This window comes from Notechis scutatus, chromosome 4 (assembly GCF_049901735.1).
Source record: "Notechis scutatus isolate UNSWTSFEM ecotype Mainland chromosome 4, rNotScu1.2, whole genome shotgun sequence".
NCBI lineage: Eukaryota > Metazoa > Chordata > Lepidosauria > Squamata > Elapidae > Notechis > Notechis scutatus.
The window spans coordinates 127,547,597-127,572,323 of record NC_142012.1 but is presented as its reverse complement, the minus strand read 5'-3'; the positions used below and the strand labels follow the sequence as shown (position 1 = coordinate 127,572,323).

Sequence of the window (24,727 nt, the reverse complement as noted above, 5' to 3'; positions counted from 1 at the left end):
TTGCTAAATGTCTGAGGGCTTATGTGATTTTGAAAATTAATTAATGTTCAGAGCATTTAAAATATAGTGGTAAGAAGAGAGAAGAATCCTGTAATCTATCATTATTTGTTAGTTTATAATTAACATTGTTAATTATACTTTTACCAAGGAGGAAGTATATTACAATTTATTAGAGTATATACATAGGATTGTGGCTAAATAAGTCATGCAGGGGAGAAGAACCTAAGCATTTTAAATATAGTACAGCATACAACTCTGTTAACAGTCCACCAATGGAAATGAATAATGAAGTCAATGAATTACAGGTCAAATTATTGACAATAGAAAATGCCATATTCAGTTGAATTTTGATTCTGTTGGTGTATCAAACACCTATGGTCCAAATTCACCTTTACAGATTTTACTGGATCCTTCATAAATATGTATGAATTGTGTTGGGTAGGCTAAAGGCTCACCTAGACCAGAATTGATCTTACAGAGCTAAGAGAGGCTTGTGGGAATACATACAAAGAAGGAACACAATACACTCCCTGTATGTTCCATTCCGAGCTGATAATTGATTTTGGGAGCTATAAATAGAATAATATGTTCTCTTAGCTCCTAGTTTAGTCAAACTAATGGAAATAAATTAGAGACCTAACTTTTTCTGATAGCAGTGGTCAACTTATTTAAAGATGATAATGATAATACCACTAGTATATCATAATAAGATAAAAGATAACCTTTATTGTCACTTTTGTCTGTGAACACACTGGCACACATTAAAAAAATGAAATTCTGATGCCCAATCTCAAAAGTATATATACATATATATACATACATGCACACACACATTAATCACAGTCCATTTTGAATACATAGCAGAAAAAAAGAGTCTTGAGAGTTAACAAGGTTGATACCATATGGAATAAAGCTATTAGAAAAATCTAGCTGTTCTGCTTCAGATACCATGAAGCCTCCTCCCAGAAGGTATGAAAGAAAACTGGTAATGGAGAGAATGTGTGGTGTCCCAGACAATACTGCGGACCCTGGTCAAGAATAGTTTATATGCGATATCCTGGATAGAAGAAAATGAACTTCCAATAATCTTTTCTGCTGTCCTTACCATTTTCTGCACAGCCTTCCTGTCCAAAACAGTAATATTTCCAAACCACACAGTAATATAATATGACAGGATGCTTTCAATTGTCCATCTATACATTCTATAGAAAGTGGTAAGGATAAGGCAAAGAAGATGTGCTCTTCTCATACGATGTAGAAGATGCAGGCCCTGCTGTCCCCACTTCACAACATCAGCATCGTGCTGTTGAACGACCAAGCTAACCTGCTCATAAGCTGCACACCCAGAAACTCGATACTACCTATTTAATAATACCTATGATTTTTGAAACATTACATAACCTAGAAGACGGTCTAATCCTTTTGAACTGGTCATAATCCATGTCAAATTGCTTTAATTCCCTTGATGGATATTGTATCCTGCAAAAAGGAAATTATTTAATTACTGGACTATTCAACTTTTATCCTGTCTTCTTGCAATAATGAACTTCATACTGTTAAGTAAAAATATGTCTGATATTTCAAGTTAAATCTTTAAATATAAAACATGAAAACTAAATAAAATTGTTAACATTATAATTAATGTAAATTCTTTAAAGGCCTGGTTACCATACCTTCTGAACATATGATTTGATTCTCCGGGTTCTTTTAGAGTACTTGCTTTTGAAACAATTGATCATGTTGGCAATATGGAGACAGGCATTGGGTAGTGTTATCTACTTTACTCTTTGCTGGGAAGTTCCATTGCTCTTGTATCCAGTCTTAATTATCCATGATCTATTTACAATTTTTAGAATTTTGGAGTAATTTCTCATCATTAGGTATATGAGACTATATTTCTGCTTTTTCCATGAAGCCTGTGAGAAATATTTCCAGGGTTCTTTTTAAAGATTGAAAACGGATTTTATGACAGTGACGTAGTTAAACTAAGTTTAGATAAGGCTGCTCTTTGTGATGGATTGTACTAAGAAAAAAAAGATACCCTTGTTAGTATTTATTATAAAACCAAATAAACAGATCCGATACAAACTCTTATAATACTGTAAAAATTCAATTAAAGCTTCATACGTTTTATAAACTGCTAGAAATTGCTTTTTTAAAATAATCATTTAAAAAAATAAAATCAGATTCATATCATTTGGTGGATACTCCATTTTGATACTTTTAGAATTGGCATTTCAGGGGAAAATGGATTTGTTTCAGATACCTCAGGTAACTTGGTCTCAGTATTAGTTCCCATATTTTTGGGTCATTGTGTATTTTTGGGAGGGAGTATGTGACTGATATTTTTATCTGTTGTAAACATACACATACAATCAAAAATATTCAGATGGGGTAAAATAGAGACTTGAAATATTGGAATTACAATCACATATAAGTATTAGGTAAAGTAAAAGTTTCCTTCCAGTCAAGCTCAACTGCTAAGACTTCTTGGCAATAGTGTGGCAATGGTCATGGGTAGGTTTTTATTTCTCAGTTTATAGCTCTGGTATTTGCTGGTCGTCTCCATCAAAATTAATTGGGCCAAGCCCAACCTAGCTTCTGAGCATAGATAAGGTCACCATGTGATGTCATTGGTAAATCATATAATCACAATCAGAATAATCAAAGTATTTGAATTATTCATACCACACAATTACCGTAAATCCTTATGTCCATCTCTGTCAAATATTTGATCATTGTAATCCTAAACACAGAAGCATTTTTAATAAAATATTACATGTTACAAAGTTTACATGGTTTTCATTAACATCAATTGTCTTCAGACTACATATAATTTTTTTGGTCTTGAATCAAGTAAAATGGTAACTTGAGTTTATCTGTTCAAATACCAAATTGCTCATTATCACTACATTTTATTTAAAAGAAGAACTGCAGTTACACAATTCAGGTGTTATCTTTAACAATGAACCACATACCAAAGATCAAAGACAAAGTCTATGCAATTGTTTCTGTAACCAGTAAAAGGAATAAGATTGTTATAATTTACTTCTATTCTATTCCACACCAAGATTACTGTGTTATTTTAAACACAGAATAAAATTACGTTTTCTAGATTCCAAGGATAAAAAAATAAAGACTCCATTGAACTAAGTTCCTGATGATTACATAGATATACCATTTTCATAGCAAAAACTGTCTATATTAATCTTTGGCACTTTCTGTATACTATCTAAGAATATGATTTTCATAATTTTCACATTTTAAAACAATTTTTCACATATCTGAAAAATACATTTTCATACAACTCTACTGAACTGTATTAGGGCTGATTTGATGTCATGTACCTGAACAACAAATCATGGTATGCTGTTAACAGCACTATACACACACACAGTCATATTAATTGCATACTACACTACATAAAAATACAATAAGTTTATAGTCATTTAATAGAAGAATCTAATATTTCCTGGTAATCTTGTTTTTTAAATTTTTTCCAATATAGCTTATAACACGCAAGGAAAATTATGCTAATAATGATAACAGCTCCTCCAATTATATCATAAACACTGGGGAAGATGTGTAGTATAAGAAGCTGAAGAATCATGGCTATCACAATCTCCAAATGTTGCACTGTGCTAACCAATGCTGGATGGAATTTGCTCAAGGCATAGTAGACACCAAGAAAAGCCACAGTGGAACATATACAGATGCCAATGAGATAGCTCCAGCTTTCTCCATTCAATGGAATTATTGGCTCTTGAAGGAAAAACATAGTTGAAGCTCCCCATATTGTTCCAGTCCAACCAAAAGTAAATAATGCTGTCCACATACTGACATTATCCTTAAGGGATCTATATACTATCATGGACAGAGCTGTGGTTAAGCCTGCCATAACTGTCATTGTATATCCAAAGACTTCCTTCCAGATATTCAACAGAGAATTTTCTTCATCAACAATGTTAGGGATCATGACCAAACAAACACCAAAGATACTACTCACTACAGTAATTACATCAATATAAGCCATGCGCTCATCCACTAGTAAAAATGCTAAAATGGCACTGAAAACAGTGGTGGTAGCTCTCCACATAAGAGTCCCATTGCTTGGGGGAACAATTGCAAAGGAAGTATAAGCACAGGTAATGGAAATAACATTACATATTCCATAGAAGAATAGCCGCAATCTATGGCCTTTTGGTCCAAAGGGGTCTTCATGGTAATAGCACACTACTAAAATAGAAAAAACTTGTAAAACAGAACGAATGAAAATCAATTCAAGAGATGGCACTTTGGAACGATCGGCAGCAAGTCTGGTTATCAAAGCTACACAACCATGGGCCAAAGCAGATCCCAAAAGCACAGCCCAAGTTTTTCGGGACTGAAAAATGCTTCCTTCTATAAAATCTTGGCCTTGTTCATTCTTGTTGACTTCTAGTTTCTGTCCTGTCTGAAATGGAATGTCAATTGTTCCAAAGAAGGACTTTCCTGTTCGTTGTCTATCACTCAACAATCTTCTTTTTGGATTATCTTCTGTAAAACTCTCATTATCTTCACTAGGTTCCTCATACCCTTCTTCTCCAGGCTGTGGATAATAAGAACTATATTTCACTGTCACAGTGTTGGGATGAATTTTCACTCGTTTTTTCACAGGATATTGCTTGGAAGAATCCATTTCATCAGATAAGGAGGACTGATTGCAAAGAAAAACAAATATATATTTATATATTTGATAAAATTGTTGCACATCTTACTAGCAGTATTTAGAATAATCCTAATTCATTAGTGTTCTAAAACCATATTAGATAAACTGAAGTACTTTCAGAAGAAATGAAATGTCTCATTCTAAAATCCAATATAGTAAATAAATTGTAAGGAAAGAGCCTGTCTCATCATAATAAATGCATTTGCTGTCTTTTTTTTTTTTTGGGGCGGGGGAGTCCCTTTATGTCAGTATTGACTTCTGGTAACTGTCTGAAAAAGTTTCTGCAGTTTTCTTGGCAAGATTTCAGGAGTGGTTTGCTATTGCTTGCTTCATAGGGCTGAAAGAGAGTGACTGGCCCAAGGTCACCTAGAACTCATGATCTCCCCATTTCTAGTCTGGTGCCTTAACCACTTCAAACTTCTAATTTAGACAATTTAAAATATAGGCTTGATATTTATCTTTCTTGCTGCATCTACATTTACTTTTATGCTTCCAAATATTTTTAGGAAATGATTGAATCTAAAATCAAATTAGAATTAATTTTGCTTTGAATCTGAATATAAATCAATTTTTATGCCTGTATGTAACAGCTCAGAGGGTGCTAGTAAACATATTTTGACATAGTTAGGATTGTTAAATATGTGTAGCATTGAGGGAACTAACAAACAATATTATATATTTACAATGGCTTCTTGAAAAACTGTAGATTATTCTTTACATTTAAACATGAGAGAGTTGGATCAAAGCCCTAATTAATGCTGGATTTTATTTCCCATCAGAGGCCCATGGTAAACATAAAACAGATCCTTTCCACTGTTTTTCCAAGATCTGATGTTCAGAAGCATGTTGTTTTATATTCTAAGAGGCAGCATATATCAGCTAATAGCCATTAATAAGGGGGATGCATCTAAAGATGTCCATTGTGCTCCAATAGCATTGGTTATTTGAAATACTATACTATATTGTTACTGTGTTAATAGAGTCATATCTTTAGCTTCTAAAAATATTATATAAAATATTATAAATCACAGATTGTGATTTAAATGAATTCCTTTCAATCTATTTAAACTCAAGCATGACTGTTTATAATTGAGAAACATTTATAAGAGATAATGTTATTAGAATGTTATGAAATGCTAAAGAAGAATTATGAAGAAAAAATATGCTAATCTCTCTATCAACTGAAAATGAAGGGGAAAAGATACACTCTAGGCTATGCTGATTTATGTATCATTGCTTCTTCAAATAGAGAAACATGATGTTCCTTGTAACGTATAGAACATAATTCTAGGCTATGTTAGCTGATTATGGCAATTTATTTAAATTATGATTATTCTCTGTGAAATCCTTCCAACTGGAATCACTTTAAAATTGCATGCACATTAATAGAAACAGAAAGATTTTGCTTAAATAAGCATGCAGTGACATCTAGGAATTAAATTTGTAATGCAAGAAGAGAAACGAGAATACAATCAAAATGGAAAAAATAGTCCTTTACCTTCTGTTAGAGGACGTTGTATAACAAAATAACCAAAGGCCAAGTATATTAAGGATAAGGAAGCTTCTCTGCAACGTTCAGCCATGTATCCATTTCTGCCTTCTAAATTCATAGAAAATAGACCTCGGTATTGTTGCCTTTGAACTGGAAAGTCAAAAATAGAGCAAATGGTATCAGTTCTGACTATATGTTGAAGCCGTAGTATAGATCTTTTTGCTACTCTCTCATCTACCTTCACAGAAAAAGAGAGGATAATACAACTAAAGAGTCAAATGCACTGAAGACATTAGAGGAAAGTGAGCATGCTCAGCAGAGCTCAAGGGCATTTGACAACACCTTCATTTTGGATTGCAGAGTGGAATCAGTATTGCTTTTACTAGTTATTCCGGCAGTGAAACACATTTTTACTGAGATGCTACCTATTGATCAATAGCAGGACTTTCCTGAACTAAACATTGTTGAGAGAGATTGGAAACAAAAGTGCTTGAGAGAGTTACTGATTTGTCCCTCCTAGTCAGTTGGTTAATAAGTGAATAGGATTATTAAATAGTATTTTCTCTTGCTAGAGCCTCACCCAAAGCACCAGGATTATACTAAAGTGCTATGAGGCAATTAATCTGAATACCTGAGAAAACGCATAATGTTAAAGATTGACATAACCTTCAAAATATTGTACATGAAAAAATTACCTACCCTTGATTTTTAATTGCCTTATTCATATACAATTATTCATCAATTAACAGCTTTATCCATATAAGTCTATGCAAAAGTACCACCAAATTCATTGAGTTTACTCTTCCACTTATATAGATTTTAACCTCTTGGTACAATGCAAACCAGTGATTTGGAAACTAGTAAAATCAAACACTGTTTTTAAAATTATTTGTTGAAAACATTTCTATACTATTTTTGTTGAAATAAATATTAGAATGGTTTACCATTAAAAATTACAGATATTAACAATAAACTAAAACAAAGCAGTAAAAATATACAATAAAGCATTCTATTAAATAAACAATGATAACCAGTAACATAATAGAAAAATGTAAAAACTGTAAAAAAAAATAGTCACGATGGCAATTAGCACATTATTTAGGCGGCCTTGAAGAATAAGAATTCAAGGCCTGGCATTGTAATGGAGCAAACTTATTGGGGAGGGGATTCCAAAGTTGGGGTATGAAAAAGCCTATTTCCGAACAGCCACTGACTGCATGTTCTCTGAATATGACCTTAAATTATGGGTTGGAAAATATAGCAAGAAAACAAAATATAGCTTTCCTTCAAAGACTGTAGTCCAAAACCATTAGGGCACAATGGGATGGCCATACAAAGCAATCACAACACAAATCTTGCAATTTAAGTACTTACATTCAGATATCAGAGCTCAACTAAGTACACATGGGCAAAGTACACACTGTGACATCATGTTCCCATTTCCCCATCCCTGTGACTTGCTGCACACATGCCCATGGTCCTGATTGCTTTACATATGCTGTGCAAACCGAGAAACTGTCATCTGTTCAATAAATAAGCTGTATCTCAGGATGAGTGAAAACACCTCCTTTTTCAAGAAAATGTGAACAGCTTAATTATTTCTTCTTCGTTCTTTTAAACTGCCAGTCCTGTCCTCTAGCCCACAACATCTAAAGTCACGAATGTAACAAGACCAGACAGCAACCCTGGATACTGCTATACATACTGCTATACTTCTACCAATACGGTAAGTTCAGTAGCATTTTATTGTGTTAACACACAATATTTCTCCCAACACACACAACGTGGATTCAAAATGAATCAGGCCTTCCTTTCCGCAGACAAACGGTCCTTCCGAGCGTGCAAGTGCTCTGTCAACTGTCAATTGCTAATCACAATCACAGAGGCGGCAGCAATGCTCGCTGCACAGCACAAAACTCAGCCGCAGCCTCGGGGCAGTGGAAGGAGGGGAAGCCTCATACATCTGGAAGAGGTCAGGTTGGGAAGACTATGAGAATAAATCCTCTCGTTGGAAAAGCTAGGGACTTCTGAGGTGTGAATCCGTCATCTTTTCTCGCTAATTTCCAAATTCAGAGCCCGAAGGACGCGAAGCAAACCAACTGCCGGCCGCACAGTAAGGGAGCGAGGCGGAGTCGAGGAGGCGGCCGCCGTCTGGAGGGAAAGAGCGCATGCGTCTTCCCAGTCCGCTCAGTCATGGCTGCTTTGCGGGCGGTTCCTGCCTTCCTTCTGTCGAGAGCTCTGTTGAGAGGTTGCCGCTCGTTTAGCGGCAGCAGTCCCCGGACCCGGGCCGCCACCGTGCCCGAGCGTATCGAAGAGAAGCGTCGCGCTGCGTTGCTCGGAGGCGGCCAAGCTCGCATAGACGGGCAGCACAAGCGGGTGAGCGAGCGCCTCCTTTCCTGTCGCTGCAAGCGAGCGAAGCCCTTCGCGGCCAGTGGCAGCTGGCTGCTCCTGGCGTGCCGTGTCACCGATTTCTGAGGCAACACCTGGTCAGGACTGAGAGAATGCCACTTGGGGCACCATTGAAAAGTCCATATACATGACCTAGAGTCCTAACCCCCCCCCCCCCAATTCCTTCTGCCATCCAGCTGAGGTAGAAAAGAATCCGACACCTTCGACCGGACTTCTCCACCGCGGTGTTAAGGTCGTCTCTCTTGTTTTTCTTCTATTTAATGAAAACTACAGATGCGAGAAAGCAGATCTCCCCCGTCTATTCCTTCGCTGAAGTTAGCAGTTTGTGGAGCTAGGAGGTCAGGAAGAGGTCCAAAGAGACCACCTTTCACCTTTCTCTCATGCTGTCTTTACAATCTCTAAATTGAGGTGTTTGTAATCTGAATAGAGTTTCAGTAATCCATCAGACTTCATCTTTCCTTTCTCAGAATTAATGCAAGGCAGACAGGGGATAGCTTCCTTGGTAAGGCTAGAGAGTCATTAAGTATAATGGGAAAGGCCCTGTCTTGCAGAATCTTCTGAACACCCCTGTGTTATGCTTCCAGTTTACTTTGGAACAGGAGATAAATAATGTTGGAAATGCAATAAAAATACATTAATTAAATTAAATATTGTACATAAATACCTTTTGGGCTTCCTATTTCCTCAACTCCTGGTGTCATCCTTTTTTGAACCTGAATGAGAAGTACCTGAGTAAAGCAAAGTGTGTTTACTACTCTTAGTGTACAAGGTTAGCTTATTTAGTTTGTCATCTCTTTTCCTTCCTCTTTCTCCTGTGAGGGATGCAGAAGGACAGAAGCTGGAGGATTTTCCATACGGTCCTGTGCGACTCCTTTATGTAAACTTATTGCAAATGAAGCTGGCTAAAGAAAAATGCCTTTCCAAATGTTAACTTCTTCCTCTACTTTGATCATAATAACACTGTAACTTGCTGTCTGGGTTATCCTTATTAATCTGTCCCCAGATCAATAGATTTCCTGCTTCTTTACTTTTGTCATCTATGCTGGAAGAGCACACACCAATTTCTTTTCTTTGTGCAGGAGGTTCTTTGAGGAGATGTGGTAATTTATTGACATTTTGTATGGGCCCTTTTTATTTGCTGCTGTGGGGTCACATATTTCTGTCCGATGCATCCATTGGTAGATTAAAAACCAATAACAATAATTGTGCTGTTGTCATTTTAGCTAGAAAGAAAACAAGCAAAATTTGTGTTAGTTTCACCTGGTTAAAAGAAGAAGAAAAAACTTGTTTTCACTGTTCCGTTAATGAACATGTAATAAATAAATCTGGCCTTTCATTCTGATAGACTTTGATTCTTTTCTACCAAACTAATAATTAGCCGGTGGGAATGAAAATAGCAAAACATAACTGGGAGCAAAGATGAAGGGGAGAAGTGAGTGGGGAAACACTTGAAAGGTTCACTTTAACCACTCCACCTACTGGTATTACATGAAGAAAAAGAAATCACGCCACTAGTCAAGGTCTCTTCAGAAGGGCACAGCAGCCTGTGAAAACTTGCAGTGAAAGGCACTGACCAGCGATTGGAGAGGAGGAGTCATTCCTGCCAGAGCATACAGTAGTCAGTTGGAGTGGAAGTGCTTGCCTACAGCAAAATGAAGTGCAGTGTATGAAATGCACAGCAATCTTGGGGAGATACAAACTGTGTGTACCAGGAAAAGACAGAAGTTGCCTTTTTAGTGGATTTGGGATGATTAGAGAATGACACAATGTATTTCTGTTTTAGGAAATAATGAGTGGGGCAACTTGGTTGTGCAAATTAGCACTCTGTCCAGTGTTTCCAAAGCTGATGAGACAAAATACGATTTTAAAAAATGTCCTTTAAAATATTGATTTTTTAAAAATGTTCTTACCTCAGAAAAGGAAAACAAAATAAAAGGAAGTGACTATCTTCAAGATATGACAAAGGAGTCTAAGATGTTGCTAATAATTGCTGTTCCTGGTACCTCTACTGTGCTGGACTTTTTTTAAATTGTTAAGAAAGATTAAGTCAATTCTTTCAATTACTTTTAACTTTAAGAGACTACACAGGCACATCAATGTTATATCTTGGCAATAACAAACTGGCTTTGTACTCCATCTTCTGGGATGCTTCTTTAACCTTTTGAATCAGACCTATAACTCTGGGATTTCTTCATGGATTGCCATCCCAATCCAACCCTGTTTGGATTTTCAAGATCAGTCAAAGTTGATTAGGTGCCACCATCCACTGTAATATGGAGCTTGCAAAAGGATGGGAAGATGCGAAGGTGTAGTCTTTGCATTAATTTCAACTGTGACTGGACCATCTGTTTTCTTTTCTTCCAGCATATTTAAAGAAACTATATGAGTTGTCTGACTGGATATTAATCAATCTGGAGGGCAGCCAATGATTTGCCATGTGTCTAGTATGTCATGGATGGATCAGCACAAGAACAGATTAAAATACTTTGCATACGTTCTTTCTGCATTTCTTAGATTTAGTCTGCCACATAATGCATTATCTGATATAGCAATAGCAATAGCACTCAGACTTATGTACTGCTTCATAATGCTTTACAACTCTTAAAATTAGTAAGATTTCTTATTGTGGCTGGCTTTTTGTACTTAACCATTCTATTGCATTGTGCAAGAAAAGGTCTAACTATCATGTTTTTTACAGAAAAAAATTGAACGAGACCTTAAATTGGGGGTCACTATTGAGTGCATGTTTGTTACTATGCTTAGCTTTGAGTTTCAATCTGAAAAACATTTATATAAATATGCTATTATGTTAAAAACAAGGCTGTTCAATGTTTTTTCTTGTTTTTTAGGGAAAATTAACAGCCAGAGAACGTATACTATTGTTATTGGACCCTGACAGTTTTGTAGAATATGACATGTTTGTGGAACACAGATGTGCAGATTTTGGGATGGAATCTGAGAAAAACAAGGTATTGAATATTTGTTTGTTTGTTTGTTTAAATTCCAGGACTCTTTGTGAGTGGGAAACAATGGCTGTGTCAACTCGTAAATCATTCCTATGCCTGTTCCTGATTTAATGCCCTGATTCTTTTTTTTTTTTTTTTAATAAAGTTTTATTTGGGTTTTCACACACAAAATACAAGTAAAACATCTTTTTTGAAAATAGCATGGTCCCGGGTTGAATTTCTTTATACAGACACAAAACTCAATTTCATGCTCCTTTTTGTGTTCTATTCCATATCTTATACTATTCTACATTTTCTATATAGTTTTTCCCCTCTTTTAATTTTCTCAATTTTATTTTGAACCTCATCTCAATTCAAATCATTATATTTATACTTTTGTCTGATCTGTTTCAATTTCATATTATCTTTTCTTATTAAACAAATTTTCTCCTGTAGTTACTATGTATGACACCTTTATATCTTTTAATTACATCCATTCAACTCTTATTTAAACTTCAATATATACCTTAAGTTTATGACCTTCAATATAATACATAATACATAACTTCCAATCGAATTCTGCTTGGTACATTCTTATAATACACACTATATTCTTTAAAAAAAAAAAGATTGTAAATATATGTAATTATAAACCCTCATTCCATTCCAGTTCAGTTCTATCATTAATAATCATTAAAATCTTAACATCTTTAACACTTCTTTTCAATTAAATATCATACTTCCTTAAAAATACATATAATCTCCATAATTAATTTTTCCCTTATTTCTCTTCACATATATTTTATAAATCATTAAATATACCTTTTGTTACATTTATTTATTGACAAGCATTGCACTGAATTACAATAGCTATTTTATCAGACATTTTAATCATACATTGTTTCATATTTTCTAAAATTATTTCTGCTTCTAATATAACCATACTATCTTATGTACCTTTGCAGAATCCCTTTTTCCATTACGTTTTCACCCATTATCTCTAAATAGGCCCTGTTTCTCTATATTTTGCTTCTGTCCTTTATAACTTCTTTTCCTTTCTTTCTTCCCTCTCATCTTCTCCCTCCCCTTTTTACCCCCTTGTCTCTCTACTTCTAATTCTCTCTTCTGCATTTCCCTCTTCTGTTGCTTTCTGATTTTATACTTATTTTTCACTCTATTTTTTTGGGGGGAGTTGTTTTTCCCAATCTTAAACTTTCCATTCTCTTTCCCCCCTTTCCTTTTTTCCCTCCATCTAAGATTACTTGTTCATTAAAGGTGGCTTCTTCTTTGTTGCAATCTTCTTGTTCTGCAGGCATTTCTTGTTGTTTCTCATAATTCCAAATCTCCATTTCTATAAACTGAAATACGAAGCCAAAAGAACCTCTCCCTTCTTGTGCATCTTCTTTGTACTTTTTAAGTTCCATTTTCAGTTCTTTTTCTTAAAGTGGAGCCATTTTAAACAGTTTTAAACAACAACCCGATTGATTTTAGTCATTCAAAACAATAACCAAGAATCCAGAAATCATCAAGTAATCCAGATAGTTCCAAGTTATATCGTCTTATTTCTTTTTTCGACTTTCTCTTCCTGGGGTTTTTGTTGCGATATTTCAGTTAGAATGTATCTTTTGGAAGTCTTGTTTAGATTTTGCTATAAGTTCTTTTTTAATTCCAGGCAGTCTCCTCCCTTCCAGATCTTACCCTTTTATTCTTTTTCTCTCCTTTCCTGTTTTCAAAAGCTTTTAATTATCCAGAAATCTTTATTATCCCTTTGACTTTTTATTTTCAGCATTAAATGCCTATTGATGTCAAAGTGGATTTTTTTCCAATTTCTTCCTTAAATCTCTTAGCTGTCAGTATAGGAAAAGGAGAAAATCAAATGTTTTCCCTTTTCTCTCTCCTTCGCAGCTTAAAAATCTTCTTAGGGAACAATGTTATTGTTTTTTAATAGTTTCAATTCCAGGGTACCTTATTTGTTGCTTTTGCTGTTTGACCCGGTCAACCGAAACTTTCACTTCTTATCTTCCTCCTGCACATTCTTTTCCAGTCGAGTTCTTTGTGGTGGCCATTTCTGACCACCGCTGCAACTGCCTTCAGGAAAGGGAGTAATGGCCAGCTGGGGAGGAGAGATGCGGCTCTCCTCAACCCTGCTGGCAGTCTCCCCCCTCTTCACCACCTCTATGGGGTGGCTTAGCCCCGAAACCAGCCGGCTCGGGGCGCTCCAGCGGCGCGCACGGATCGAAGCCTCGCAGAGACGAGGTTTCGGTCTGTCTCTGAAGAAGCTCCTTAATGCCCTGATTCTGATCTCTCTGCAGATTGAGCTGTCTCCTCTCTATGCATTTGAAATAATTATCTAGATATTTCATAGATTTAATGAGAGTTATTTAGAAGAATAATTTTTCCCCCAACCAATAAACATTATTTTTTAGTCATTTCACAATTTGCTGGGTTCATAATAAAAAGAACTGTTAAAGCATCAAGGTGTAGTATATACATTATGTAGTTGCTTAATTTGGTTTATATAAGTTATGTCAGTTTATGAATTATACTTTATTTGTTTTGTTTTGCAGTATCCTGGGGACAGTGTGGTTACTGGCCAGGGTAGAATTAATGGCAGACTGACTTATGTCTTCAGTCAGGTATTATTGTTTGATTTCTGAATTATGAATATATTCAAGTGATGTTTTTGTGATTTCTCCATTTTAACTAGTAAAGTATTGCTTTTGCACCAAATGTGTTGCTTGTGCTCCCACATCTTATGCAGAATACTATAAGAAGGAATAATCTTAAAATTTCATACTACTTAGGGTGTGATCTAGTTCTGTCTAATGGAATTAACATGTCTCTCCTGTCTAAACCAGGGGTGTCAAACTCAAGGCCCATGGGCTGAATCCAGCCTGCGGGTTGCTTAAATTTGGTCCGTGGTGCCTCTGCCAGGGAAAACAGAGCTCACAAGCTCCATTTTCACTGGCAGAGGGTTGCAGGAAGCTGTTGCAGCCGAAAATGAAGCTTGGGAGCCTTTTTTCACTGGCAGAGTGCTCGGGCTGCCACAGACGCCCCCAACACAAGTGACATCGAGCTGGTCATGCCCACCATGGCCATGCTCACTCTGGCCCCCTGAAGTCAAACAACTCTGATGCGGCCCTCAATGAAATTGAGTTTGACACCCCTGGCCTAAACATATTTACATATAGGCTATTTTGATATTTGTATTTTAAAACATTTTACTTTGATCTTAATTTTTTAGGACTTTACTGTGTTTGGGGGAAGTTTATCTGGAGCACATGCTCAAAAGATCTGCAAGGTAAGTTTATAAGGTAGTGCAGGTGGCAGATCTGTCAAAGATCTCAGTCAGTTGCTATATAGTTTAAATATAAAAGCATTATAATATCGTTATGTAAATATTTTTGGTCATCCTTCTCGGATTATAATAATTCAGTTGTTAAAACTGTGAGTGTTCCACTTATGGGATGTTTGCTGAGCAGCTCTTTTATTGGTGGGAGACACGGATCAAAGACCTTTTGGTTTTTAAAAAAGTTTGAAAATATCATTTTAATTTATGTATGATTGTGATCCAGTGACTTTTATTTTACTATACTATGCAGTGCTTATTAATAGCTTAGCAAAACATAACATTAAAATGCAATGCAAAAATATCACTATTGGATTAATTGGTTTGATTTAATCCCTTTTTGGGGTTTCATCCAAATTTAGCAGTTAGATTTTTATATGGGGAAATCATCTCCAGAGTTATTCCTGTCCCATCCCTGGTAAAATAAGTACTTACATTTGTTAAAATTAGTGTCAAAGCACAATTTTTGTAGTTTTTGTGTTGGTGGGGTTTTCTGCTTGCCTCAATGCAAATGTACTAGATCAAACTATGATGTCAAAAATATTTTTTCTTATAAACTCTGCAGAGAGTAAGATTGAAGAAAAAAATTCCTATAATAATGAATCATAGATATACATTTATTTTTAATAATACTTAATAATAAGTATAACTGTCTTGATTGCTTATATTGTAGAACTCCAAACACCTAGTAAGTATTCAGATATGTAGAAATATATGTATTACGTGTCAAAAGCTAACTGAATATTTAAAAAAATATGAATCTCTTTTAACTCAAGCTTAAATATATCCACATAATATTCTTGGCAACATACTGTAGATGCAGTAGCTCAGTTTAGTAATTTAGAAGTTGGACAAGTTCATGTTCAACCATGTTCACTGAATGACTTTGATCAAGGCAAGTCACTATCTCTCAGTGCAGCCTATTTTACAGGTCTGTTGTGAGGATACTCTGAGATTGAGTTCTGTGTGTATTGCCTGGCATTCCTAGAGCTGGGATATGAAGTAATAATACTAATGTTACCAGGTGCTCATGAATGATGGACAAACCAATAGTTATTAGGAAAGAGAGACTCAACTTAGATTCTGATTATAAACAAAAAGTTATTTAATACAAAAATTGACGAATTTGGTAAGCCATGTAGATGACTTATCTACATCGTCTGTAGTGATATTGTACACACTCATGTGCTTCTGTTTTCCCAGATTATGGATCAGGCTGTTATGGTTGGTGCTCCTGTTATTGGGCTGAATGATTCAGGAGGGGCCCGTATTCAAGAAGGAGTGGAATCCTTGGCTGGTTATGCTGACATTTTTCTAGTGAGAAATCTTTCAGTTAAATATGTGATGACCCAAAAAATCATGATATGTATAATACTTTCACCTTATAGTTTAGTAATCACTTTAAATATTCAGTAAAAAGGCATCATTCTTTCCTGCTGTTTTTAGATTTTATGCAAAGACGAGGAGGGGTTGATGTCATGATCCAGGGACAAGATGTATATCTTCTTTCTCTTCGTGATTTACTATTAGGGAGAGGTAAGCAGCTTAATGTCCTCCAAATGTTTTGTGTTACAACCCCCATAATAATTTACTATTGCCTGTAGCACTTGGCAGTTATGGTGGTTCAAAACATCTGCAGGCATCAAGTTGCCTATCTTTATGTTACAAAGTTTCCAAGTGGTGTTAGAAGTGACAAAAGAGGTCACCTGAAATAAGTATGTTACTTAAGCATTCATCTAGCTTTGAGAAAGAGAAAGTTATAAAGTATTCTTGGTGCTATTGTCTCACTCAGCTATTTTTGCTAATATTGTTAAAAATCCCTCCCCCATCATCAATATTTTATTTATATGTGAGAATATATTTACATTTATTTTTTCTTTATCATTTTTAAAAGACAAAAAGAAAACAAGAAAAGAAAATAATAATATATAAATACAGTATCAAGTGGGCAAAGAAATTATTGAAATTATATAGTGAGTGCTCAATATATTATTGATGAAAAATCAACCATAATTCAGGGTACATTAAATTATTTTTACAATAAGAAAGATGATTTTTGAATCTCTGGGTTGAGTGCCAAAATCAAGTCTTGTTATTTTGTTATTCTTCACTGTTTTATTTAAGAATACAAAAAAAAGTACCCTGTTTCTCCAACAATACGGCCTCCCCCAATAGGAACTCCCAGCATGTTTTATAGGCATGAAATGAAATTAAGCCTGTCCCCCCAAATTAAGGCCTATATTAAAACATGCGAAATGGGGGGAATGGTGGGGGGGCTTGCCGTTAGGAAGTACTTTTGTTGCACACCCGGATATGGTGCTGCCTGCCTTGACTCCGATACGAAGTGCCCCACCAACGCCGAGGTCAACATCCAAGCTGTCGCCGCCCGCCCGCCCGAAGATGCAAGGGGGGGGGAATTAAGTCACCCCTGAAAAGTTGACCTAGCCATTTTTTCGGGGCTCAAAAAAAAAAAAAAAGACCCGGCCCTATTATATGAGAAACATGGTAGAAAGAAGAAAAAACTATAAAAACAGGAAATATTTATTTTCTAGTTTCCCCTTTCTACACCTGTCTGATGTACAATATTTATAAACATTTAATTTGGGGTTTTTATAGTTTTTGGTCAATATTTGGTGAATATGGATTGATACTTAATGCATTTTCACTGCTTCCTTTTATTTGTATTTTTGTCCTTATAATTAAGTGCCCAGCAAGAAGGAAATGACTACACCCATCATCATTCACATATAAGCCAGGCCAAAAAAAAGAAAAAAGTATGAATGAATGGACTGAATCAAGTATCCATGACAGATGCATTGTTCTTGCTAGGAAAACTATAGGGGCAAAAGGGCAGAAAAGCTACAAGGCTTTTCGTTTGTATCAGTCTATAGCAACTGTCAGATGTAGCAGCTGTTATTCATGAAGCAGTCAGGATATGTAGAAGCTTGTTGAGTGACAGCTACATGAATTGGTTCATAATGTGGATTCTTAAAATAGGTGGAATGAGAATTTATGATCATGTGTAGTGATAGAATCAAAAAGTCCAGATAGATCTGGTTTATTTTCTTTCTATAGAATTAGTCTTCCTTCATGCTCATTCTTTTATTTCTGTTTGTTTATTGTAAAAATGTTAAAATCTAATACTGTAATTTTCTGCAATATGAATTTCAGAAAGATGATTGGCAAATATAAAAGATGGTTGGAAGCTTTGGAACATAAAGATATAAAAAATGATTTCTTTTCTTTTATAGAGAAATGTTTTATGTTCTGGAGTAGTGCCACAGATTTCTCTTATTATGGGTCCTTGTGCAGGAGGTGCTGTCTACTCTCCTGCTTTAACAGATTTCACATTTATGGTAAAGGTAAGGATGCAATGTTGTTGGGTATTTTTTGTAAATTTTATTTGAGTTTTCACAAAAAAAATACAAATAAAACATCTTTTTTGAAAGTAGCGTAATCCCGGTTACATTTCTTCGTACAGACACAAATTCAATTTCATGCTCATTTTTATGTTCTATTCCATATCTTATTACTGTTTTACATTTTCTGCATAGCTTCTCTCCTCTTTTAATTTTCTCAATTTTATTTTAATTATCTCGTCTCAATTCAAATCATTATATTTATATTTTTTGTCTGTCCTGTTTCAATTATCTATTACCTTTTCTCATTAAACAAAGTTTCTCCTGTAGTTACTGATTGGAGTATGACACCTTTATATCTTTTAAGTTTATCCATTTAACTCTTATTTAGGCTTCAATATATACGCTAAAGTTATAACATTCAATATAATACATAACTTCCATTCGGATTCTGCTTGGTATATTCTTAAAATACACACTATATTCTTAAAAAAAGAAAAATTATAAATATATGTAATTAAAACAACACATTCCATTCCAATTCAATTCTATCATTAATGTTAATATTCATTAAAATTTTAACTTCTTTAACATTACTTTTCAATTAAATATCATGAACAATTATAAGCTTTCCATAATTAATTCCCTCCCCCTTTCACTTATATTTTATAAAACATTAACTAATTAAAATGTTCCCATCCCTTCCAAATTCAATTTTCTCATTTATTTTATTTCACTTATTTTATTAACAAACATTTCACTAAATTACACTAACTATTTTATCCCTCATTTTAATCATACATTGTTTCCAATTTTCTAAAGTTATTTCTATTACTAATATAACAATACAATCTTATGTACCTTTACAGAATCCCTTTGTCAGTTAAATTTTCACCCATTATCTCTAAATAGGTCCTGTTTCTCTATATCTTGTTCCGGTCCTTTGTAACTTCTTTTCCTTTCCTTCCCTCTCTTCTTCTCTCTCCCCTTTTTACCCCCTTGTCTCTCTACCTCTATTTCTCTCTTCTGTATTCCCCTTTTCTGTTGCTTTCCAGTATTATACTTATTTTTTGAATTATTTTTCTTTTCTTTGGTTGTTTTTTTAAGTCTTAAATTCTCCATTCTCTTCCCCCCCCTTTCCTTTTTCTTCCCCACATAGAATTACTTGTTCATTAAAGATGGCTTCTTCTTTGTCCCAGTCTTCTTGTTTTGCAGACATTTCTTGTTGTTTCTCATAGTTCCAAATCTTCATTTCTAAGAATTGAAAAACGAAGCCAAAAGACCCTCTCCCTTCTTGTGCATCTTCTTTATACTTTTTAAGTTCCATTTTCAATTCATCCAGAAGTAGTGCCATTGTATAAATTTTTAAACAACCACCCGATTAATTTTAGTGATTCAAATGCAATAACCAAGAATCCAAAGATAATCAAGTAATCCAAATACACGCAAGCTGTTTCGTTTTGCTCTTTTTTTCCCACTTTCTCTTCCTGGGGTTCTATTGTTTAGTTACAAAGTTTCAGTTAAAATGTATCTTTTAGAAGTCTTGTTGAAGTTTTACTGTAAATTCTTTTTAATTCCAGGCAGTCTCCTCCCTCTTTCCAGATCCTGCCCTTTTATTCTTTTTCTCTCCCTTCCTGCTTATGAAAAAAAATTTTAGTGTCCAGAAATCTTTATTATCCCTTTGACATTTTGTTTTATTTTCAGCTTAATTGCCTGTTGATGTCAAAGTGGATTTTTCCGATTTCTTATTTAAGTCTCTTAGTTGTCAGTATAGGGAAAGGGAGAGAAGAAAAAAAAACCCAAACCTTTCCCTTTTTACTTTCCTTTGCTGCTTCTGACTCTTCTTTGGGAACTATGTTATTTTTTTGTAAATTTAAATTCCAGGGTACCTTAGTTGTTGCTTTTGCAATTTAAACCAGTCAGCCAAAACTTTCACTTCTTATCTTTCTCCTGCACATTCTTTTCCGGTTGAGTTCTTCTTTGAGGTGACCATTTCTGACCACCGCTGCAACCACCTTCGGGAAAGGGAGTAATGGCCAGCTGAGGAGGAGAGATGTGGCTCTCTTCAACCCTGCTGGCAGTCTCCCCCCTCTTCACCACCTCTACGGGGTGGCTTAGCCCCAAAACCAGCTGGCTCGGGGCGCTCCAGCGGCGAGCCCAGACTGAAACCGTGCACGATCGTGGATTTCTGTCTGTTGCCAAAGGAACTCAAACCGGAAGGGCCGGTAAGGATGCAATGTTAATTGCCATTAGCTGTATTCTAAAACATATTAAGCCATGACCTTTAGCTTGATTTTGAAGCTTGATTCTTAACAGATATAATCAGGATTTTGATGTTCAAGTTGGCTAATGGAGACTTCTAAGCAAATCATGCCTAGAATAGGAGAACTATAAAATGAAACAATCTTGCCTTTTTACATTTTAAAATCAAGGAAAAGTAGAAACAGGAGACTATGAGTTTTCGTTCCATCTTAAACATGAAAGTCGGGTGGATGACTTGAGTCATTTACTCTTAGCCTAAACCACATAATCTTCCTTCTCCTATTTTCCTTTAACAATCCTACGTAGCTTTTTCTCTGGTAATATCACACTACTAACCAGAGCATACAAAACATTTGCTAGACCAATACTCGAATACAGTTCATCAGTCTGGAACCCACATTACATATCTGATATTAGCATAATTGAGAAAGATCAGAAATATTTCACAAGAAGAGTTCTCCACTCCTCTACTCGTTGTAGAATACCTTATGCCACCAGACTTGAAATTCTAGAACTAGAAAACCTTGAATTACGCCGTCTTCGGTCTGATTTAAGCATGGTATATAAAATCATACATTGCAATGTTCTACCTGTCAATGAATACTTCAGCTTCAACCATAACAACACAAGAGCACACAATAGATACAAACTCAAAGTTAACCGCACCAAACTTGATTGCAGGAAATACGACTTCAGCAATAGAGTGGTCAATGTCTGGAATACTCTACCCGACTCTGTAGTTTCTTCCCCAAACCCCAAAAACTTTAACCTTAGACTGTCTACTATTGACCTCACCCCTTTCCTAAGAGGTCTGTAGGGGGCGTGCATAAGCGCACCAACGTGCCTACCGTCCCTGTCCTATTGTTTCTCTTATTCTTCTTTTATTTTCCTTATATGTACCCATTTCATGTATTCACAACTGTGTATACACTTATACTTATCTTGTAAACAATTGGCAAATCAAATAAATAAATAAATAAATAAATAAATAACAACAATCTAAAAATAAATCCTTATGGTGTAAAAACAAAACTAAAAACGTAACTAACTTTAAAAACCGATATAACACCTCATGCTGACAGATAAATGCAGAATGCACCAATTATCGCTGCAAGCAAGAGGAAAATCTTATACGCACAAAATCCATCTGTGCCTTCTATAACTTTGTAAACACCAAACTTAAAGACTCAAAAAACATCCCACCCCTAAAAGGTCCTAATGGGAAAGACTATAGCGATGAAGCCGTTAAGGCAAACCTCTTTAACACGTTCTTCAGTTCAGTCTTTGTAATCAGTAATGGCTCATGCCCCACATTTCCTAATCGTACGACAACTAATTGCAATGATCTACAAATTGACTTTACTGAAGATAACGTAGAAAATGCACTACACCAACTAAAACCATCCCTATCTATTGGCCCTGATGGCTTATGTGCATTCTTCTTAAAAAAGCTCTCTACTACCATAGCAGAACCCCTAAGCATAATATATGAGAAATCATTCAGAACCAGCTCCTTACCAAACCTATGGTCTTTAGCAATGGTCGTTCCTATTTTCAAAAAAGATGACCCCTGCCTGGTTGAAAACAACAGACCAACCTCATTGTGTTGTGTCACGTGCAAAGTTATGGAATCAATTATTAATCAATGCATTACCTTCCACCTAGAGTCAAACAACTTACTCTCCAATAAACAATTTGGTTTTAGAAAAAAAATATCCTGCAATTTGCAACTTCTACACTGCAAAAACATATGGACTACACTACATGACCAGGGTAAAGCAATAGATATAATTTACATTGACTTCTGCAAAGCCTTTGACTCAGTGGTACATGACAAACTACTATTAAAATTAAATTCTTACAGCATTTCCAGATCCCTTCACAAGTGGATTACTGCCTTCCTGTCAAACAGGCAACAAATAGTAAAAATAGAAAACGCCCTATCAAACCCTGCACCACTTATCAGCGGTGTCCCCCAAGGGAGCTAGGACTCACACTCTTTACATTCTATATAAATGACCTTTGTGATCACCTTTTTTTTAAAAAAAACAAACAAGTTTTATTTTCAAGACAAACAATACATAAATACACATAAACACAAAACATAAAAACATAAAAAATCTCTTTTCTGAAAGTTGCTTAGTCCCGGGTTAAAACTCTTGGTACAGACACAAGTTCAGTTTCATATTCATTTTACATACCATTTCATATCTTATTAACATTTTTAATTTTCTATATAACTTCTCCTCTCCTTTAAATTTTCTCAATTTTTTTTCCTCCTCTCAATTCATATCCTAATATTTATTATTCTTTGTCTGTTCTATTCCAACCAATCATTTATTTTTCTTCTTTAAAAAAAAGAAGAAATACTTCTCCTGTACACTACATGGAGATGATGCCTTTATCTTTTTCCCTTATATTTATAGTACCTAATATAAAATATATAACATACATTGGGATTCTGTCTGGTACATTCTAAAATTATACTATATTATCAAAAATAATACAAATCTATTCATTAATATTGATATTCATTCATATCTTAGACGTTTAACTCATTACTTTTCAATTAAATCACATACTTTTATGAGAGCCCTATTTTCCATAATTATCCCCCCCCCCCACATCACATATTATAGCTCAATATTTCATTGAAATGTTCCTCCTTCTTCTACTTCAAATCTCATTTCACAAAATTTTCTGCTAGTATACCATGTTCTAATCATTAATTTTAACAATCATTTATATCTTAAATATTTTATCCATTTCAATTGAATATTATGCCTTTGTGGGAACACTTATGCTTTCCACGATTATTACCCCCCACATCACAATCTTGAATCATATTTCATTACAGTACTCTCTTTTTCTTAACAAAAATTTCACTTATTTAAGCTACATATTATTTCTAATTTTCTATAATTACTTCTAAATACAAATATAAAAATGCAATCTTATGTACCTTTCTAGAATCCCATTAACAATAAGATCTATCCATTATCTCTGAAAAACTTTTGCTTCTTAATATCCTGCTCCCCACCATTAGAGCTTCTCATCCCTTCCTTTCTCCCTTGCTTCTTCTTCTCCTTGTCCTCTTTAACCCCTTGTCTCTCCACCTCCCTTTTATTCTGCTTTCCCCCTTTCTGTTGTTTCTTAACATAATGTCCCTTTTTCACCTTATTCTTCTCTTTTTGGGCTGTTTTTTCAGATCTTAAAGACCTCTTTTCCTTTTTCTCTTGCTTTTCCCCGTCTCCAATCAAAGTCCTTTTTTCATCAAAGATGGCTTCTTCTTCTTCTTTGTCCCCATCATCCTCATTCTGCTTCGCATAAATATAAACCGCCATTTCTAAGTATTGAAAAATAGTGCCAAGTCCATCTTCCCCTCCTTGTTTTTCTCTTTCATATTTTTGATATATAAGTTTCAATCCATCCATAGATGATGCCATTGTGTAGAGAAAAAGTTTTTCCAAACAACCACCCAGATGATTTAATCAGAAGTAATTTCCAAAGGTTCCAAAATCACCAAACAATCCAAACAGACTGTTTCTTTTAAATACCTTCTTCTTCTTCACTTTTTCTTTCTGAGGTTAAAGTAATCACAAATCCTTTTCAAATATATTTTTGGAAGTTTTTAAACTCTTTGTAATTCTAGGCAATCTTCTCCTTATTTTCAAATTTTGCTCTGATTTTTTTTTCACTCTCCCTTCCCACTCACAGCCAAAAGATTTTTTTTCCGCTGTCACTTTAGGAAGGAGAGTAGAACAAAGAAAAAAACTTTCCCCTTTAGGGTATTCGCAGCTTGTGGCTCTCACAAGGAACAATATATCCTTAACAGCTTTCAAGGTTCCAAATCACTTTCTCCCGTCTTGTCCCGGTTAAAAGCACCTTTCACTTACTCCAGCTTTCTCCCTCCTGCACTTGCTTACCCGGCTGCAGCTTTCTTCGTGGCGGCCATTACTGACCGCCGTTCCTCCGCCTTTGGGAAAAGGGAGTTTAGCCGACTGGGGAGGGGGGTTGCGGCACCCCAAACCCCTTGCCGGATCCCCTGTCTTCAGCTGCCTCTACGGGCAGCTATATCCCCCAGATACAAATGGATCGGGGGAACCTTGGCGGCGAACGCAGCAGGGATCGCGCGGTCGCAAATCCCTGCTGCCGCCGAAGGCTAGCAAACCGGAAGACCACCTTTGTGATCACCTTATTAAC

At 35.3% G+C, this 24,727-nt stretch overlaps 2 protein-coding genes across 2 annotated transcripts in view; one reads left to right on the top strand and one right to left on the bottom strand.

The window, feature by feature from the left end:
- Positions 1-706: 706 nt before the first annotated feature.
- Positions 707-8,546, bottom strand: SLC35G2 (solute carrier family 35 member G2). The gene is made up of 3 exons (XM_026687768.2): positions 7,575-8,546; positions 6,207-6,350; positions 707-4,696 (listed from the first exon to the last, which is right to left on the bottom strand). The coding sequence occupies exon 3, from the start codon at positions 4,676-4,678 to the stop codon at positions 3,446-3,448; it is 1,233 nt and encodes a 410-aa protein (XP_026543553.2). The 5' UTR covers positions 4,679-4,696; positions 6,207-6,350; positions 7,575-8,546; the 3' UTR covers positions 707-3,445.
- Positions 8,394-24,727, top strand: part of PCCB (propionyl-CoA carboxylase subunit beta) — a 33,910-nt gene continuing 17,576 nt past the window's right edge. Inside the window, exons 1-6 of the mRNA XM_026687651.2 lie at positions 8,394-8,576; positions 11,459-11,578; positions 14,122-14,190; positions 14,799-14,855; positions 16,107-16,220; positions 18,155-18,265. Coding sequence (XP_026543436.2) covers positions 8,394-8,576; positions 11,459-11,578; positions 14,122-14,190; positions 14,799-14,855; positions 16,107-16,220; positions 18,155-18,265 — 654 coding nt within the window. The remainder of the gene's footprint in view (positions 8,577-11,458; positions 11,579-14,121; positions 14,191-14,798; positions 14,856-16,106; positions 16,221-18,154; positions 18,266-24,727) is intronic.